General features: G+C 36.4%; 1 protein-coding gene across 2 annotated transcripts; it reads right to left on the bottom strand.

The window, feature by feature from the left end:
• Positions 1–1,101: 1,101 nt before the first annotated feature.
• LOC116249616 (biotin carboxyl carrier protein of acetyl-CoA carboxylase 1, chloroplastic-like) lies at positions 1,102–5,755 on the bottom strand. 2 transcript variants are annotated; one of them, XM_031622776.1, is made up of 7 exons: positions 5,387–5,755; positions 3,932–3,979; positions 3,704–3,852; positions 3,188–3,491; positions 3,021–3,092; positions 1,452–1,517; positions 1,102–1,370 (listed from the first exon to the last, which is right to left on the bottom strand). In XM_031622776.1, exons 1-7 carry the CDS (start codon positions 5,546–5,548, stop codon positions 1,347–1,349), a joined length of 825 nt encoding a protein of 274 aa, XP_031478636.1. In that variant the 5' UTR covers positions 5,549–5,755; the 3' UTR covers positions 1,102–1,346. The 2 variants fall into 2 exon arrangements, with proteins under 2 accessions (XP_031478636.1, XP_031478637.1); XM_031622777.1 differs by lacking the exon at positions 3,932–3,979.
• Between the last annotated feature and the right edge of the window lie 7,183 nt (positions 5,756–12,938).

Here is a 12,938-nt window from a genome sequence, read left to right on the forward strand (position 1 = left end):
ATGAATCCCAGAAACCCTCACCCATGGTTTTGCAGGTTTTGCAGGCCCACAAGTTACGAGTGAGGTCATACTATGGGCTGGTCAGTCATAAACTAAACTGCGCAGGTATAATATACATGCTCAAGAATACAAAGTTAAACATATTATAAGATTTTATAAGGGCAGAAGATTATCTAAGAGTTACAACCACCAAGTTTGAATTATGTGTTCGTTTCCACGCTTTTGAACACGAAGACAACAGCAACATTGGCATGCAACATCAATGTGATTGGATTTTTTACTATTCTAAAAGACAGGCTTACTCGCTCGAGACCCCCAATACCAATATCCAAATACATATAGGAACAACTCAAACACCTCTTTGTCTTTTTTTTACATTCGAATATTCAACATTCATGACGAGAGTCAAGAATTATGCTAAGATCAGGGGTATAACATGCCAGGATTCATCATGGCCGTCGATTTTTTAAGATAGAAAATTGAAAGAGAATCAAGGGAAAAAATGAAATGAGATATATTAGTCGCATAACATTAATTAGTAACTTTTTCTCCTGATTTTCTCTTTGGAAACATCAACAGCAAGATAATTTTTTACCAGTCATGCGCTATATATATATATATATATATATATATATATATATATATATATATCAGATAGCACAAGATTTTCGAAATCTCACCATCTTTTGTTGAAAGTCAAAAAATCAAGTGATTTTGAAAAACTTGCGATTTTCTCTGAGATTTTAATTTTTAAAATTTTTAAAAGGGTTTTATGACTTTATGATCTTTTCATTCTTAAAAAAAAAAAATTGTCAAAATTTTCCGGAGAACTTCACCGAAAAAGACTTTACCGTTATATATATATAATATATATATATATATATATGTGTGTGTGTGTGTGTGTGTGTGTGTGTGTGTGTGTGTGTGTGTGCGTATCTCAAAGTTGGAACCTTGCCAATTGTTAGACCAGCTGCGACTCAGGTCTAAGGAGCCCTAGCAGTAATTCAGACTTCAATTACAAAACAGAAACATACATGAGATCAATAAAGTCATTTATCTCATTGACGGAAAACTAGATTCCAGAAACACAGTCGCAGAAGGTTAGATTAGGAAATAACCTCTTTAACTTAATTTAATCAAAATGTAACTCCTCACAAACAAGAATTCTCTCCTTTCTACTAAAGTTAACACACAAATAAATTATCCGCTTCTCTCTCTCTCTCTCTCTCTCTCTCGATACTAAAGAACACAGAAAATAGAAAAACAAGCATCCTTCTACTCCCTTCCCCACTATATAGACATTACCAACAGAAGCTTTCGCTGTTCAGCAGATGCGTGTCAAAATTTCATGGCTCAATCACAAACAAAGGCTGCAAGTGAAAGTTAAACTGTCAACAAATTCAGGAAATAACAGGGTCAAAAGAAGGTTTCCAACAAAGATCCAGCCTTACCGTGTCTGCACTGACAGGTTTACCATCATCCACGAGGATATCAACCACTGTTCCAGATTGATCAGCCTGTGCAATTAAAAATTGGATTAACTGCCTCATAATGTCGAGTGCTCCACATATACAGTCACTTAAAAGTCAAAAGTAATCATACATCTTATCATGCACAAACTCTAGACATGTACATCTTAAGATGCATGTAATAAGATAGTGTATGCTTATACTTGTTTTTGCAAAGAAAGGTAAATAAATTACATCCCTCCCAAAACACATGCACATATCTACACACAATCTGAGGTCAGGTCACCACCTGCACCCAATCCCATCAGGGTTGCAGTGTATTGATGACAGTACCCTGACAAGTCTTATGGCTGGGTGACAAAAGAAGGTGAAATAGGTGGCAACCACATCTCTCTTTCACACACATACACACACACACACACATACAGATGTCTCTGTGCTTTTCAACTTAGTCGATGCCTTTGTCATTGATGCAAACAAATAAGTCATATCTTGACAAGAAAGAAGTCACTATAAACTAGTTAACAGTCATATTCTTCATATCTTATCCATGCTTTTAGCCATAAGAAAGAAGGTAGCCTTGTTAAAGTTTACCTTCCAATACATCATTTATACAAACATAACAGAGAGGTATGTTTTTCCTCTCACCGTTGAAATGCAATAAAAACAAGAAGCCTTAATGAAGGCAATACATGAATCAAACATGATAAAAAAAATGTCTTTAGGATATTGAAACCAACCAATGTGCACCAACACGATATTTTCAAAAATATGAAAATTATATACTGCAAGATAATAGTTCCTAGCACAAGTACTATCATTACTTTGAGGTTTCAATTGAGTGGAGCAATTGCTTCATGTGAACAACTTGTGGCACAAATATGTAACTATAAATAGGCACATAAGAGCAGATACAGTTCTAGCTTGTATAGCAGCTTGGAACATGTCACCAACAGCGCAAAAGATTAAATTTACCACGTGGCAAACATGACCATCCAAAGAAAGTCAGAAGCAACATTAAAGAAACGTTCATAATCTCTCTCTCTCTCTCTCTCTCTCTCTCTCTCTCTCCACAAATAAAGGCTTGCATGTGTTTGTCTGCATGATACTTAATCTATTTCTAATCTTTTCAACAACAAAAGAGATCTTGTGCTGCAAACCTAGTATATACAAAATGTTGATTGTGATAGCCAGGCACCAACCATGTAGGTTTCTTGGGGCTTGAAGTCCATCAAATCCTCAAGGGTCGTTTACCGGAGTAATGATCATGAAAAAGAAAAGGAAAACGACCATGAACTAGATTATTATATTTAATGTCAACTCACTGTCATTATGAAGTTGTATTGGAGATTTCATTTAAACACAAATATTTAGCATCAGATACCAAACAATAGAAATTCATTACTGGAGGAAAAAACTTTCACGTTAAAATCTACATTAAATAGCTTGTTCGAAGCAAAATGACTAGTATCATCTCAAGAAATTTAAACACAGTTTGGTGTCTGAGTAATTAAATGTAAGGCTAAAGCAATTATGGAGGTCAAGACTTACTTCAATCTCATTCATCAGTTTCATTGCTTCAATGATGCAGAGGACTTGTCCTTTCTTCACCTTATCTCCAATCTAACAAACAGTGCTAACAAAGGTTGACAAAGGAACAGGTAGGGACAAAATAGACAAAATAGACAAAATAACAGAGAGAAGTTTGACAAGGCCACCTTGACAAATGCTGGTTCACCAGGTGCTGGACTACGGTAAAATGTTCCAGCCATTGGACATTTCAAAGGTGGATGAGATGATCGGGTAGGTTTGGCAGGAGGTGCAGGTGCAGGTGCAGGTGCAGGTCTTGAGGGGGCAGCAGAAGGCAATTGGGATGGAGCCACAGCTTGCAAGGCTGGTGGTTGTGCCATAATCATAGGAGCTGGGGTTAGTGGCTGTGGCAAGGCTTCCTTCTTTCTTATGACAAGCTCACAATCAAGCTGCTTTAATTGCAATTCCACAATATCTCTGGAATCAACCAGCCTGGAGACATGGATAGTGCCAATGTTAGTCGTGACACGGATAGCACCAATGTTAGTCAACTTCCAAAGCAGCTAAGAAAGACAACCAAAATAATTGCAACATTCACATTAACTTTATTTTGGTTTTCTATTCCAACGTACTTGATATGAAAAAATGACACATGTTCATGCAGAAAGTGTTGTATCTATAAGGGCATGAGGATAGACTTATACTTGATAAGGCTTGCTACTTCAGTCATGAACTCGCTTATTGATGAATCTGAAACTGGCAATGATGAGACCTCCTGCTTTGCTGATTCATCCTTCACTTTAGGTTTTGGAATTTCTGACTTGCTTGGAGTAGCAGAACCGTCAACGGAGACCTTACAAAGAAAAGATATAACCAATTAAGTTATCAACTATACATCGTTAACATAATCAGCAGTCCCAGCAGATCCTCACGTCATTCAACTTGGCATTAACAATAGCAGTTCGATGTTGATGGGAACCCTGCAATATGAACAGATAATTATTTACAATGGAAATGCATTTCTCAAACACACTAAGAAACATGCACGAGGGAATTCCAACTTCCGAGCACGCATTTGACTACATGTCGGAGATTGGACCATTGTATAGTAGTTCAAGTGGAGGCAACAAACTTAACAGCCAACAGGCACAGAGAAAATAAAAAGAAGCTCATAACAAAAGACAGCACCCTTCGCAGAAAGTCCAGGGAAAACACGCAATAATTACCAAGCATCAATTGTCCTCATACGTAATAATAATACTACATTTTCCTCGGACTTCCATTATTTCTGTCTACATAAAAGTCTCAGTAATCATTTTGGCAATCTAATTTTACACTTTTCAAACTTGGAGAAACTTTTTTGTTGGTTTACTCAAAATGCTACTAGTGATTATTTCAGATAGATAAAAAGGGTTCGGCGTACATACAGATACTTTTGCTACTATTTACAGAAAATATTGAACTTCTTCCTTTTCGTGCCCAGTTCCTCAGCTAGTGCTTGTCTTTCCAAATTGCAGAAGAAACCACGAAAAAGAATTTTAAAATTCCGAAACAATTGAATGGCAAAAAAATAGATATCAATGGTTAAATGAGTGACTTTGTCAAGGAATATGGCTAAATGACAGTGAAAGGTCCAGATATTCAAAGTGATCTTCGTAATTGTCAATGAATGTTATATGTTAAAACAATTAAATAAATCCCTTGGTCTCTTGCCCAGCAGCAGAAAGCCCAAAGAAGCAGCTATCAAAAACTTTTCTTCAAAATTGAAAGGAAAATAAAAGGAATGGAAATCAAGTCTAGAACATCTCACAGCCGATATACTGTTAGCTCTAAAACTGAATTTATAAAAAAAAAAAGTAGCTCATTTTGACCGTAAGATGAAAGGGTATGATCCACAGAAATTTATGATCTTTCAACCATAACGGCTGTTTGCTTGAAAGATGAACTACTAAAGCTTACCCATACAAACCCTGATGCATTCCCCATCATCTCCTTCATTCGTCTGAGAAAAGATTCAGCAACTTCTTAAAAGCAAACAAAATAAATGATCGCGGATCTTCAACATTTTGAAGCGTATTTTTAGTAACTCAGTTATAATCTTATAGGCTTGAAATTCCATTCACCAATTTAGAAATGAAATATACAGAACTCGCACCCTCTAACCGGGCAAAGAACACGAAAAAAATCACATCTCCACACTCTTAAGAAACGTAGATCGGCAAGAACAAAGAGATCGTTATCCCGCTAAAACCAGCATTATAACCAGATTCTTGGATTGCTTGGAGGCGACGCCACGTAGTCGAGAGCGTCCGAACAAAATAGTGGAGAAAACAAACAGGAAAGCCAACGGAACTCCAAGAAGACGCCTCCGGCTAGCCCTCACTCACCTGAGCGGCGGGAGACGCGGCGGAGAACGCGAGGTTCGTCCTCCTCAAGGACGGTCGGAGCGTGACGGTCGACTGGGGAAGCCGGCGCTGAGATGTGGGCGCTGACGACGCCTTCGCCGCCGCTGCGGCCGAAGTCGCGGGGATCGAAGCCGACGACGCCATCACCGAACCAAGCTCCTTACTGTTTCCTCGCACAGATAGAGAGAGAAAGAGGGAGAGAGAGGAGCTGGGTTAAAGGGCAGAAGGATTTAAACTACGGAGACAAATGGAAAAGGATGCATGCTTCCCTCCCTGACTCTGCCTCTCGATTTCATCGAAGCCCAAGAAGAGAGAAAGAGAGAGGGAGGCGCCAGCGGAGTTCCTGGAGAACCCCCGAAATGACGCATAAGTCCCTCCCCCTACGGGTGTATCAACGGGCCGGATTTGACCCGAACGACTTCTATCCATCCATCTTGGCAGGTGCTCGGGACGATGATGCTTGATCTGAGAATTCTCAGTTTATTAGTTTATTTTGTAATTTTTATTTAGAAAAAACTACCATCGTTGTAAAACACTAAGGTCATATCATTATATCTCTAACGTCTAAGTTTGTTTTGGAATATAAATATTGGAACATAAAATTTATAATATATGTTCGATTATGTTTTAGAGCATAACGATATAACTTTCAACTCAACTCAAATGTCATGCTTGTCAACAACGTGATAGGCTATGATAACAATTCATGTACTCGATCAATATTGTCGAAGGAAATGTTGCAACTATTACTTTCTTTAGAGGCAAATATGGATTTAACCAATTGATTAATGCTCATTCTGCTAAATGCAAACTAAAAAACTGATCAATAATTGCACGCAATTGTATCGATTAATTGATAGTATAATCCCAATATCGCATACAACGTCGGAGAAGAGATCCAAAGTAATGAAATGAAATATGGTTAGAATTGAACCCAGCATACCCAAGATTAACAAAACCCTTGTACAGTCATTCACATTGATAACTTTACCCAAACAAATAAATACATTCAAGGTCCGATAAAAACTGAGTTTAGCATGACAAACTATTTATGCTCGTTGGCTTACCTATAACGAGGGTAGGCTTCTTACCTTTTAAATACGGCTCTTTTCTCTTTATAAAAATCCTATACCCAGGGTGACGCCAAGAGTGGGGTGGGCGGCAGGGGCCTTGGCCCACCTCAATTTTTAAAAAAAATATATATATATGTAAATTTTAAAAATTTTCACTTTTTTTATATAAAAATTTTGAAAACAAATATATCGGCCCATGTCAAAATTTTGAAACTATAATTCGACCTTCTTCATGACAATTTTTTGGTTCTACCTTCGCCAATAGCCAAATTGTTAATTTGTTTAACAACCAACTTAAGTAACCTAAAAATTTTACACTAATATTCGACCACTTGAGTCACTATGTGCTTAAAGAGGTAGATCCAATTACCTGCTAAGAATATAATACTGCTAAGAATTGGCTTCATCCGATTAACTAGAACTTTGGAAAAAAAAATTATCTTGTGAATCATGTCGCATAATGGTATGTGTCTAAATTGATAAACCCTAGTAGCATCCTGCATTTTAGGTATTAAAACAATCATGGATCTATTGGCTGATTTTCACCATCCAGCCATGTTTAAGAAAATTATCAAGCATTAGAAAGATATCTTGCCAATTATATTGCCCAAATTTTTCTTTTTTATAAAAACTGCTTGCAAACCTATATTATTCAAACACACCCTCACCATCTAAAGAAAAAGCTGCCAATCTCACTTCCCCCATTGCAATTGAAAGCAATAGTTATCTGTTTTCTTCTTCAGATACTACCAAACCTCCATTAAAGTCATTCATGCGATCATGAGAACCCTCTTCAGATCCTAAAAGCTCTTCAAAGGTTTTATATATATATATTGGATCTTCTATCAGCATACCAACATGCTCCAATTTTGAAATCAAGTTTCTCCTTCTTTTGCCCCTACCTAGAGAATGGAAATATGTTGTATTTACATCTCCATTGCATATTCATCCAGCATGAGTCTTTTGCCTCTATATAGATCCTTCTTCTTTTAAAGCAATGTTTAGCTCTTCTTTTAGAACAAACTCCATCTCCAAAGCTTCTTTGTGACCAATATCACTTTGCCATTGAATCATTTTAATCTCTTTTCTATTGTTGGTAATGTGTGTTTTTGTGTCATCATAGTAGAGTTTATTCCCTTGTGAGTGAGTGTGGCAAACATTTTCAAGTTTCTTAACCACTTTCAACATCCATGAATAGGTTTGATTTATGCTTCCCTAATTACACTGCTACACCCTTCTCTACCACAGCAGCAAGTGTTTAATCTAAAGAGAATCCCTATAATGATCTTCTAATTTCTCAAATAGGAGACAAATATGAGAGATGAACCTTTTTGGGTTTTTCCATAAATTGACTTAGCTTATTCACAGCAAACCTAATGTCAAGACGAGTGACAGTCAAATATAACAGTTTTCTTATCAGAGATCTGTAAGATCTAGAGTCAAAAGGTTTTGATTCATCATCACGTATATGAATGCGAGGATTCATGGGAAGTGTGGCAGGTTTAGCCCCCAATAAACTTGTTTTCTGCAGAAGATCAAGAACATATTTTCTTTGAGACACTACAACTCCATTACAATTATGGGCCACCAATGACCAGGTATGGTCCTAGACCATAGATATCATAAATTGAGCTACCATTTATTTGCTGGATTGCTAGATTGGTGGAGAAGACCAGTGGAATCTTGGTCTAAAATTCTCGATAAACTAACTTTTTTATGATTATATCAGTAATAATAAGGCGAAAAGAGGATTCTTCAGAGCCGGCTAGTGCTGATGAGCACATTGAACTATCCATTTGGGCGAGAGCTCTCGCAGCCCAGGCACAACGAACACTACTTTTCAAAGAAGAACTTCTTGGATCTAGAGGAGATATTTGTTTATTTAGTGTCGCTTCTTCTTCAGGGAAACACGATCAGAGGACACCAATCAATCTACATAAAATTTGCTCATCACATTGATTAGTGTTTGACCAAGTAAAATTTTTTGCTTTCATCCTCCAAAACTTCCCATCTGCCATCCTTTAGATTTGTCCAAGCCCACCGAGCGCCCCCACCCCTCTCTCTCTCTCTCTCTTTTCAAACTTTCTTCTTATATGAGAACTATATTTGAAATATTTGATATTCCAAAGTTTGGTGACCCAAAAGGTTCAGAGTTACCATGGCTTGATTTTCTTTTTCTTCAACCTATAAGTTCTAGGTATCACATTTCTTTCTCTTATGAAGGTTACTCACTTACCCCCTTGGCTTGATGGTAAAGAATGCATGCATGCCCTAACTAATGAAGTCTAAGTTTTTCTCCAATTTAAATGATTGGTTCCCATTATATGAGGGAATTAGATATCCCCCAATGGTTTTATGTTGAGAAATGAGCAATATTATTAAAGAAAATATAAACCTTTGATTATATTACTCAGATGCACCCTAAGATCAAACATTGCTCTTGTAAAAGTTAGGGACCCACCATGCTTTAAACTATGTTTGGAAAGAACTTTTTCTCTAAGTCAAACACAAGACATGCAAATATTGACTTCCCATGAGTTTTCAGCAGCTTTATTGGCATCCGTTTCATGGTGTGAGAAAATGACATAAATGTATCATAGCTGCTGAAAAGCATGAAATATATATATATATATAGTAGTAGTAGTAGTAAGATAAAGTATAAAAAAATGTAGTGAAGCCAATACAACAAACATTTGGTAAGGAAAAATTTTCAAAATTATAAATATAAAATTTTGTTTTCTCAAAATTGACCACGGTCATGGCCTCTGCCGGCCCTCCATTGGCTCTGCCCCGGCTTTTATTAAATATAATCTCCGATCTGTTATTGTGAAATTCATTTCTCGAATAAGTAGTGTATTTCATAGAAAGGGAATTAAAGATCAATCCCAAATATGAGATTCCAAGCCTGAAAGTCCAATAAATAAGTTGAGACAAGGTGGATGAGGCTTGGAAAGGATACCAGGCTTTGAGATAATCTGGATCTGTTTTAATGTGGATCTCGGATCCAATCTGAACGTTTGTGTCATTTAAATAAGCAAACGCACTTTTTGGTAATTTGAACAACCGAGACCAAAGCTGTCACTTGTCTTAGTTGTCTACGCTTTCAGGCGCTTTATTTTAAACAGTTCAGCCTCTGGACATGGTGTCATGCGATCAGAAGGGTCGCGAGAAGAAAAGCCCTTTATTTTGCAAGAAATAACTAAAACAACCTCACATTTAAGATGACGAAAGTACCCCTATACGAAGAATGGCATCTCCTTCTGTGTTGTACCGGCTAAAACCGATAAAAGGATTGAATCGAGTTGACCGGGCTAAGATCGAGTCAGCTGAATCGGTGAAAGTATTACCATTTTATTTTTTATATCTTAAAATAAATAAATAATATCTAAAATTCTTTAAAGTGTTCTAAAAATGAACATTGAAGAACTTCTGAGACGCTGCAAAGACGTTAAATCAAATTGAAGACCACCAATTTAATTCCATTGACCGATTCAAAGGCGATTTTTACAAAGCTGCTAGTAGCCCTTGAATTTGCAACCAACTGGTTAAACTTTCTTTCCAACGCTAAGGAGGTCTATCAAGTGGACCATTTCTAAGCAGTTTAATTGCTTGCTTGCTTGGAGTCAGGTGCGAGTCAAGAATTTTTTATTAAGTGTTTCGAAGTGTAGTTTTAAAATTTTGATAAAGCCCAAAAAAAATAACTTTTCAAATTTTTTTATAAGCCAAATAAATTTAAAAAAAAAATACATGTAATTTTTTTTTTTTTTAAATTTGAAGGAAAAGCTATGGGCCAACACATAGATGAATCCGCGTTTTCAAACCAAATGGTCTAAAAGCCACATAATTGAGCCCAGTTCCCGCTCACTAACTATATAAATACAATGTATATAAATCTCCGCCAACGTACACAAACAGCTGTGTGCACTTACCAAACACAACCACCTCTCTTTTTTTTCTCTCTCTCTCTCTCTCTCTCTCTCTCTCTCTCTCTCTCTCTCTCTCTCTCAGAATCAAAATCAGTGGGCCAACCTTTATGGCCGTATGGTTTTCTTTGTTTATTTTTACTATGCTAAAAATCATCGCAAATTGTGCATTTTGCAATGATCGGCGACAAGCACATATGTATTAGGTCATGTTTGGCAACAATAATGTTCGGTTCATGTCTCATAAATCTACTTCAAAATATAGGACAAATTCATGAAACATTTTAATGAATGTTTTATGAAGTTATCATTTTTTTTTGTAGTATCTTGATACAATACAATGTGTTGTTATTGCCAAACAACCGCTGAGATGTTTATAACAAATTGTTATTGTACAGTGAAACTACATTCAAAATTAAAGTAGATTCAAGGAATATTGTAACATAGTAGTCAATAAATCTACCCCAAATTTTGGAAAATATTCACTAGACGGCGACAATCTGCTATGGATGTCAAACAACGGGCTGTTATGAGACACTATATGAGTGTCCCATGAATCTACCTATAAATTAGGGTGCTTTCATGCAACACTAATTCTATTGTTTCATGAATTTATTCACTAGTTACGATAAATTCATGGGAGTGTACCTGGTGCCAAACAACCTCTTAGAATCTTGATATGGACAACTAAATAAGCTACCACTTATAGTGTATAGCCATTTATTAAGTACATTCATTCACAACGTAGAGTATCGTGAGAAGTTTCACCATTATTGGTACATGCAAGAGTACCTCCAATGAATTCAACGGTCTAGTACGTTTGAGAATGACACTTCATAGATACCCGATTCATATAAATAGAGATTGGGTCAAATTGTCATCCCATTTTATAGTTGGCTAAGTTGGAGTCCTTTTCTTATGCACCTTGTTGGCCCAAAATCTTTCATCACTCTAATGGAAGGCGTATTAATCAACTACATGCCATCTATGCCCATCTTACTAAGCTTCCATATTAATGTTGAAGACTATGGACGCATCTATGGGCAGGGGGGAGGGGGGGGCATGCCTAGGCCATGGCCCCACCCCGGTTAATGAAAAAAAAAATTACATTGAAAAAAATAAAATTTTTTAATTGTGTTATGTATTTTTTGTATTTGAATTCAGTTGGCCTTACCCGGATTTAGAGATTGAATTGTCGGCCCGTCCCTAAAAAAGATATTGGCTCTGCCCCTATCTATGGGGACCTTCACCGTAACCATGTGGACAAGGGCGGGATGAAGGGGGGCGGCGGGGGCCTTGGCCTCTCCTCAAATTTTAAAAACTTTAAAAATTTATAACTAGATGGTTTCTGTTTTATAGGTATTTTTTTTATTATAACTAGTGCCAAGGGTACTTTTTAAGTTGGTTACCATTTTTTGACTAGATGCTCAACAATCTTTTATTCTTTTTTGATGTCTCATTTCATGTTAAGTCTAATATTTGTGTAACCAACATGCTTTTAAGAATAAGAATGTCTTAAAAATGGCAAAATTTCAGTAAATTTTAAAACAATTAATGTTTTGTCAAGAAAAAGAAAGGTAGCCAAAATCTTAAAACTAAAATACCCAAAAGATGTAAAAATAAAATCTGGTAACTAAAACTGTAAAAAATGTGGAAAATATGAACAAAATAAAAAAATGTGAAAAAACGTGAATAAACCATGTTTTTTCTGATTTTGACTTAAAAAAAGAACACGTTTTTTTCTTTTTTCTTTTTTTTGTTGGTTGAAGGTTAGAGATGTCAAAACCCTCATCTTAAGCAGCTCCATAGGGAAGCTTTCGAATGTGGAAGGTTTCATGAGCTTCTAATAATTTCTTTTGAGTATCCGCAAAAGAAACATGTCAAAAGTAAAAATCAAGAGGAAACTTAGCCATTAGAGAGTATGTTGTTAGACTGATTCTACATGGAACTTGTGCATTTGGAGAAGCAAAATAATTGATGTAAAGATCAACCGTATTGTCATTGAGCTTCTATCTAAACTTGTCATTGAAGTGCAAAAGCAGGGAAAGAAAGACTTAAAGAGTTAGCTCAAATTTTAGGTGATTGAGATGAACCATTTAAGCACCAAGCTTTTCTCGAGTTCCATATGAAGCTAATCCAAATAGCATGATCTTACAAAACAAGAGTGAATAACAATAATCAATTCAAAATTATGTTTGTGTTATAGAGGACGCATTTAGGGACAAAAAAAAAAAAAAAACCCGTTAGCATAACTAGTTAGCATGGTAGTTACATTGACAATACATCCTCGGTTTAATTCTAGTGGGTGTTATTCTTCTAGACCGCAAATAATAGCTATACTACCCGCGATTTGAAGGGTGTACCATATACCACCTACGTTCCAAAACAGCCTTAAACCACAGAGGCTGGGAGAACTGACACCACCCACGAACCGCCAAAGACAAAGAATGTTATGGAAAATTTGATTTATGTAAATGAGTGTTTTTACTTAAGAAAGTACAATAATAAATTAGGCTTGGGCATCGGGCTGAGTACCCG

Source organism: Nymphaea colorata, chromosome 3 (assembly GCF_008831285.2).
Source record: "Nymphaea colorata isolate Beijing-Zhang1983 chromosome 3, ASM883128v2, whole genome shotgun sequence".
Classification (NCBI taxonomy): domain Eukaryota; kingdom Viridiplantae; phylum Streptophyta; class Magnoliopsida; order Nymphaeales; family Nymphaeaceae; genus Nymphaea; species Nymphaea colorata.

Excerpts from the sequence above, each read along its gene's own strand:
- LOC116249616 (XM_031622776.1), bottom strand. The coding sequence starts at position 5,548 with ATGGCGTCGTCGGCTTCGATCCCCGCGACTTCGGCCGCAGCGGCGGCG. Across the intron at positions 3,853-3,931 it reads TTAATGCCAAGTTGAATGAC|GTCTCCGTTGACGGTTCTGC; the intron begins GTGAGGATCTGC and ends TTTCTTTGTAAG. Across the intron at positions 1,371-1,451 it reads AACCTGTCAGTGCAGACACG|CCTTTGTTTGTGATTGAGCC; the intron begins GTAAGGCTGGAT and ends TTTCACTTGCAG.